The sequence below is a fragment of the Pteropus alecto genome, unplaced genomic scaffold, assembly GCF_000325575.1.
Source record: "Pteropus alecto unplaced genomic scaffold, ASM32557v1 scaffold10, whole genome shotgun sequence".
NCBI lineage: Eukaryota > Metazoa > Chordata > Mammalia > Chiroptera > Pteropodidae > Pteropus > Pteropus alecto.
Genome location: NW_006431210.1, coordinates 5,411,117 through 5,418,532, shown reverse-complemented (window position 1 = coordinate 5,418,532; position 7,416 = coordinate 5,411,117). Strand labels below are relative to the sequence as shown.

The 7,416-nt window shown below is 44.0% G+C and overlaps 1 protein-coding gene across 3 annotated transcripts in view; it reads right to left on the bottom strand.

Moving 5' to 3' along the window:
* Positions 1-6: 6 nt before the first annotated feature.
* The window catches only part of TGFBR2 (transforming growth factor beta receptor 2), an 82,423-nt gene continuing 75,013 nt past the window's right edge, over positions 7-7,416 (bottom strand). For all 3 annotated transcript variants that reach the window (XM_025039172.1, XM_006905716.3, XM_025039177.1), the window contains exons 6-7: positions 3,569-3,696; positions 7-1,079 (exon numbers count right to left, since the gene is read on the bottom strand). In XM_025039172.1, coding sequence (XP_024894940.1) covers positions 900-1,079; positions 3,569-3,696 — 308 coding nt within the window. In that variant the 3' untranslated portion in view covers positions 7-899. The remainder of the gene's footprint in view (positions 1,080-3,568; positions 3,697-7,416) is intronic.

Sequence of the window (7,416 nt, the reverse complement as noted above, 5' to 3'; positions counted from 1 at the left end):
ATATATATATATACTTTTATTACATAATACATATATTTTATTAGTAGAAGGTATGGCCATTTCATGGATGAGGAAATTTGTCCTGAATATTCTGCAGCCTGTTAAGGTAAAAACAGGGCTCAAAACATAGAAACTATTAGACATGGAGCAAAGTCTCTGAGCGAGTGGAAGAAAGTGGTTCACAAACCAGATGTGGGGCTTGAAGCTCAGGTGAACAGTCCAGGAGAAACAATGGCACACAGGAACTGCAGGGTCTGGTCCCCAAACAGGGTGACTATAAATAGCTCCGTGGCCGGAAGAAGACCCACACGCAGGGAACTATTATTTTGCGAAAGCGAATGCAACGTGGCCGTAGCAGTCTCTGAGACATGGAGGCTCGCTCCTAATGCAAAGTTCCCCCTCGTGTGTAGTCAGAGAACCATCTCACGTGTGATTGTCAAGTGCTAATGTTTTCATGGATCCCTTCTTCTGAGCTCGGCTCTGGAGCTCTCCAGTCAAACCAATTTCCTGGGAATATTTGATCTTTTTCCTTGTCTCTTTCCAGAGTATGGCTGTATATATAGATATAGACATATATAGATATAGATATAAAACATAGCTATTCCATATTTATATACAGGCATTAATAAAGTGCAAATGTTACTGACTATTGTAAAAATCAATCTCATTTCCTGAGGAACTGCTAACACAGCTTATCCTATGACAACGTCAAAGGCATAGAATGCTTCATGTCACCCACTCCCTGCCACTGCTGTTTCCGCTCAATCCCACAGTTTACAGGGAGGGGCGTGACCCCTGGTTTTCCAGGAAGCATCGGTTTAGGGGCAGCTTCCTGCTGCCTCTCTTCTTTGGCGACAGGGGTGGCCTCTTTGGACTTGGCCCAGTCTGGCCTGGGAGAGCTATTTGGTAGTGCTCAGCGAGCCGTCTTCCGGAATCTTCTCCTCGGAGCAGCTCCTCCCCGAGAGTCGGTCCAGGTGCTCCAGCTCACTGAAGCGCTCGGCAACACACTGGGCCGTGAGGCGGGCCTCAGGGTCATGGTCCCAGCACTCGGTCAGAGTCTCACACACCATCTGGATGCCCTGCAGGGGAAGAGAAGTCACAGGCAACGTGAGTCACTGGCTTAGGGGGCTCCACGGAGGGCAAGGTGGCCGCCTGGCCTTGTTCCTGCAGAGCCGGCCAGGTGAGAATGAGCCTGTGCCTCTAGCACATTCTGACTGAGCGCTCACTGGATGAGGCTGGCCAGCTGCATGCGGACCAAAGCGGCTGTGCAGGGGGCTGCACAATGCCCTGGACACCCGCTGTACCTATTCGCTCTGGTGCCATTTGATCACTGTAAGTCATGAGATGGAGAGATAGTACAAGGGGCCTCCAGTAGGCTTCTGGGGTAAAATAGCATCCCCAATACCTGAAAGTCCTCACAAAGTGGCCCCCAATATCATTTCATACCTTTATACTATTTCAGTTGGAATCATAGACACATTTCTATTTTAATGGGGTTGACTATCTGCGTCAGAGTGAAGTCCAGGCATTAGTCTGGTTTTAATTTGTGAAGTCCACATGTTCTGTCGAGTCCGTCGGTGGCAGCTGCTAAGGATGCGCTGCTATGCCCCGCCCCTCTCCAGCATTAGGCTGGACCCCATGAAACACTCTGTTGGCCAGACCGGCTTGGCTCTAGACCATTTCGGAGGGTTCAATCTAAACCCCATAATGGCCCCATTCAAAAGACCTGTCCAGGAAACGCTGCTAGCACAATGGCAAGGGTCTTCTCTCGTGGCCTTCATTTTTATTTTGCATTGCAAATATTTTTATCATTTCAAGTCTTTTTTTTTTTTTTTTTTAAATAAAGCAGGCAAGAATTAAACAGATAGGCTTAGAGGCAGAAACAGACTGTGCAAGAGTTAAACGGATAGGCTTAGAGGCAGAAACAGATTGCGCTCCTGCCAATTAGAGGTTCAACATTATCACTGATGACCCCTCACACTGTTGCCCGGGTGGAATGGATGAATCCCAACACTGCCCTGAGAGCCGGCACTGTCCCCATACTAGTAACTCTCCTAGCACACCTAGGAGCCTCTCCCTCCCTTCCCGCGCTGCGAGTGAGTTCATGATGTTGAATTAATTGTATAATTCACCTAATTGACGGTATTGATTGATGGCCCTGTTAAGAGTGGAGTGTTATTGTTGGTACACAAGTAACATTTATTTTATTCTGACACCGTAATTACAGGCAGTAAATTAAATTAAATATTAAGCATTAACTTGAAATCAATAGGGCAACAAATCTCATTAAGAGAAAAAAATGTATTATGTAAATTCTTTCCAGAATTTTATCATCATGAATAATGGTTTCATTACGAGAAATGTACAGCTTAGGAGTCAACTGAGTTTGAAAGAAACAACACTCGTGCCTTCTGATTTCAGAGCTAACAAAACAGTCTTGTATTGTCACAGTCACAGAGGCTTTGCCCGAACCCCCCCGGAAGGCCCTGGGCTACCACGGTTGGGTTCATGCTCTCCCCAGCTTTATTAGGTTCTGTCCTTGGAAGTGGCTCTAGGCCAAGACTAGCACAAGCCAGTCTTCCTGCTCCATCTGTCTTCCCGACTGCTCCTGATTGGCTGTCTCTATTTCTTATCCGAATTTGCCTTGCCCTTAGGAAAACCTGTGACTGAGCCCCAGCCTTCACGGGATAAGGGGATTCATCCAAAGGAGGCAACAGAAGGTTTTCCACAGTAGGAAGAACAGTGGTTAGTGAGCCGGGGGCACCCTGCTCTCCCTCTCATTTCATTCAGGGGTCTTTCCTGGGTGTGTCGGACAGGCCTCTTGCTCTCGCAACTTATCATTTTGTTCTTTCCCTCTGACCCACTGCCTTCATCAAAATGCCCCCAGGCCAGGGGTTTGGGTAGGCCTCCTTATAAGTCCAGAACTACGGCCCTGCGATGGATGGCCTTACTCACCATTTCTTGAAAGGAAAAAAAAAAAAAAAAGAAGCTACTAAAATGTTCCAATGGACAGATTTCCTGTTTGTTCATTTGCATTTTCCTCTCTGCTCTTTTATTCCGGAGGCGCTGGCCTCCCCTTTCCCAGCTCTGTGTGTACAGCCTGCACAGGGTGCACGGCAGTCACCCCTCGGTCCAGCTGGCTGACAAACTCTGCTTATTTCTCTCTGCTAAGTATTTCCTTCCAGGGCTGAAAATTCCCAGAAGAAAACATTTGGAACCCAGAAAGGAACAAAACATAAATTCCCTATGTAAAGGCAGGAGGTGAGTGGCAGAGGCCACAAACAAAATATTTTAACCGGAACCACGGGGACTTGGACAATGTGACAAATATCCTTCAGATGATTATTTGTGAGCTCTCTTTGAATGTTGTCTCTACCTGCCAGCTGGAACTTAAAATCACAGGGTCATCCCACTTTATTGAAATTTTCTTTATACATGAAACGTAAGAGGATCACAGAACACAAAAGGACCTGCTCTCAGATAGAAACCCAACAGCACAGAATTCTCTCCTACCTAAGAGGCTGCCTCAGATGACTCTTATTCTCCCCTCAATATAATCATTCCTTACCTGGTGGTTGAGCCAGGAGCTGGGAATTTCTGGTCGTCCCCGATCTCGCAACACATTGTCCTTCATGCTTTCGACACAGGGATGCTCCCGCACCTTGGAACCAAACGGCGGCTCATAATCTTTCACCTCTGTTAAGAAAGCGGGCAAACACAGGGACATTGAGAAGGGTGTATGCAGCCTTGGGGACATGAGCATGTTGGGAGGTCTGGCTGGACAGAATAAGACAGCAAGTGTCAAAATATACCTGTGATAACTCTGAGAGCAATTTTTAACAATAATGGATTAAAACAAGATGGAAGGCGTGACTGTGGAAGGAGTTTGAGAAGTATTCCACAAATGGGAGCTACGTGCTAGGTATTGGGCTAATATCTGGAGAGAGAGTATACGGCAAGACCAACATGGTCACAAAGAAGCTGACATTTTAATACAGGTGTTCTTGACAGGGTGATGTTGCCCCAAGGGAGCAAAATTAGTTCCTGGGAGGTAGAACAAGTTTTATATATGACAGTGGTTGGTAGCCCTGTAAATGTGCACAGCACGTATACCGACTTAATATGTCATGTTAGATTTCATAGAGATATTCAGATGAAAATGGAATGAAATTCTGATACGTGCTAGAGCACAGATGAACCTCGAAAACTTTATGCTACATGAAATAAGCCAGATCAAAAAAAAAAAGGAATAAATATTGTACAATCCTACTTATATGAGGTACCCAGAATAGTCTAATTCACAGAGATAAAAAGTAGTATAGTGGTTGCCAGGGACTGTAGGGAGAAAAGATGGAGGGTTACTATTTAGTGGGTGCAGAGTTTCAGATGGGGAAGATTAGAAAAAAGTTCTGGAAATGGATAGTGGTGATGGCTGCACAACAATATGAATGTCCATAATGCTAGTGAATTTAATTGTACACTTAAAAATGGTTAAAATGGTGAATTTATATTATGTATACTTTGCCATAACGGCAGGGGGGAACATCATGTTGGAGGGGGTTAGCAATTAAGAAAAAAATGACTACCGCAGAGGCTCTTAGGAGAGCAATGATGAAAAAAGTTTGAGAAATGTTATTTAATAAGATGATAAATGAGAGAGGTTAATAATATCAACAAACAAAATTTTAAGAGATAATTTACCTTCAATGATACATGGTATAAAGAAAATAATAGAGGATGATGTAAACCCCTTCTGGGCTCCAGGTTTCAACTAAGGTTAATTTCTTTAGAGAAACTTCCTCGAATATCCCCCGCACCATCCTTAGTTGGATGTCCTGGGCAGAGCTCTAGTTTAGTATATGTCATATTGTAATACAATCACCTGCTTATTTGTCTCACTCAACTAGACTGTGAGTGTTTGAGAGTAGATTCAGAGTCCCTTTCTCATTTTTGTATTCCCAGCACCCATGAGAGGGCCCCCCATACATTAGGCTCTCAGTAAATGCTTTCTGAATGAATGAATGAATGAATGAATGAACCTTCAGTCCTGACCAAAGTGCTAATGCATAAACAACACACTAATTTAAGTGGGTGGACTAATACACACGTCAGTGAGGCACAGGAAAATTTAAAAGATAAAAAACACTCTAGCAGTAAAGCATCTCTGAGCTGAAAGGGGACAGTGGGCTGGATTCAACATTTTTCTCCAAAGGAAGTAAGACCTTTGGCTCTTAGCTTCAAGATAATTATGTTTGATGAGTAATACTTTCACTATTTTGCTCTTCCAGGCTAAGAATTGAAGAAACTTTTGAGGCAAAATGACATTTTGAAAAAGGGTGGCTTGTTTTTGTTTCTTGTTTTCCCCCTTCTCCAGAACCCTACTTGCATGCTTATCTTCTTCAGCCTAAATAGAAGAGCTGGCAGGATATTTTATTTTTACACAGTTTGAAAAACAGGGAAATTTGGAATGAAAGCCTCCCATCACATCGAGACAAGCACAAACCATTCTTCCATGTGTCTACTTTTGCCTTCAAGTTCCCGTAGCACTTAATCCATACTGCTTTTGGAATGAGATCTAAATTTCGATGTGTATACTATTCTTATTTTTTTCTTCCATTCCCGTATCTTCTACCAGACTGTAAAGTTCTAAGGCCCAAGCAGAGGCTGAGTTTTGTGTCTTGAAATTTTCTGCTCAGTGCCAAAAACTATGCCTTACACACAGTAGGCATTTGATAAATATGTGTTGGCTTGAAGTCAAGAAAAGCAGAAGACTGAAAATCAGAGCTGATTCCCAATAAGGGTTTACTCTGACCTAATTCTTCTCTTCTATAAGATGAAGGGGCTGAATTGAATGACCTCCATGTCCCCCTCTAAGTTATCTTGTAATCCAATCTAATTGAATAATATAATACCCTGTTAGTACCATACCTTGAGGTATGTGTACCAGACTAGACTAGACTAGACTAGACTAGAGAGAATTTGTATATAAGTTTCTCCTTAGATGATGTATCAGCTCACTGACTCTCCATTTCCAACTCTTTTGGCTGCCATCGCTGGTGTAGCTGGCACCTGCCTAGATCCATCCCTTCATCAAGTCGAGAGCACCAGGCTCCAGCCACTGCAGGTGCTGAGTCCTAAGGGCTCAAACCTTCACCCTTCTCTCAAGACTGTCCTTGACTGATGGAAGCTGCCTGGCCTGGTGATTTCTGGAACACAACAGCCTCACTCTCAGAGGCAGCCTGTAGCCAATGACAAACTATTGTGGGAGTTTTAACAGTCCAACCCTCCTGCCTCTGGGAGAGGGGATAACTCGGTGCAATCCATACTCCAGAGCTCCCCAGTAGAGCAGGCTGAGGCTGCCCCTTTCCTGAAACTACAGGTTTGTGAATTCCTTCCCCTTCCTGCTCCTTTCATTCCTCCTGTTGAGACCTTAGCCTCCATAAGTCATTGAACAAAAATCTTTGTATCAGACTCAATTTCTAGTAAAGCCGGCCTAACACAGCTGCCAAGGAAATGCTTTCTCCTTTCTCCCCAGGTCAATCTCTCAGCTAAATTGCACCATTGACCTTGGTTGCAAGGCCACCCTGAGGAAGCCTTGATGTGCCCTTTTCTCAAGAAACTAAGGTACTAGCCCATTAACAACCCCCACAGCAAATGCTCAGAATGGGGAGGAGGATGACCACAATTAGGAGAGAAAAATGCTGGGATCAGAATCAATGCCAGTTGCTGATCTCATTGCTGAGATTCCTTGAGAACAAAGGAAAAATCTCCTTAGTTGAGATATAACTAACCCAGGCCAATTTTTCATTTGAAGTCCTAATCTTATCAAGTCATATAAACCACACCTGTTACTTTAATAGTAAGTTCTATGTGGTCCATGGGGAATGGGTTAGCGTTGGGAGATGATGGCACTGGCCATCGGGTATGGGAATGCTTTCTGCTTAAAAAAAAAGTAATGAATGATTCTGTGGAAAAGCAGATAAAGGCAGTAGTCCTTCCCCTAACTCAATTACTTCCTACTTTTCCTAAACCCTTGGGAAATTGTAAGATTCCCTAGTATTCCCAAGGGGTATGAGGCCTGCTTCCCATCTTCGAATTGTGGGAGATTACCTTGGGGAGGAAGGTCAAGTATAACTTGAAAGGGGCTGGCTAAACAGACTCCCCAAACCATACTGGGAGAGTGTGAATCTATGAATCTCCTGCCAACTTCTAAGTTTAAAATGGATGAGTCTGGGGCGATCATCAGTTGACCCAAAATGGCAAACTCCAATCCCTTGGTACTGAAGTTGTCTTTCAGGTTAGGAATGGGGATGGGGACTTAAACTATATGCATGTTTTAAGCTGACCTTTCTTAAACTTCTAGGAAATGTCATACTTACATATCTTCCAAAACAGTGAAGTTTGCCTTTTATCCTT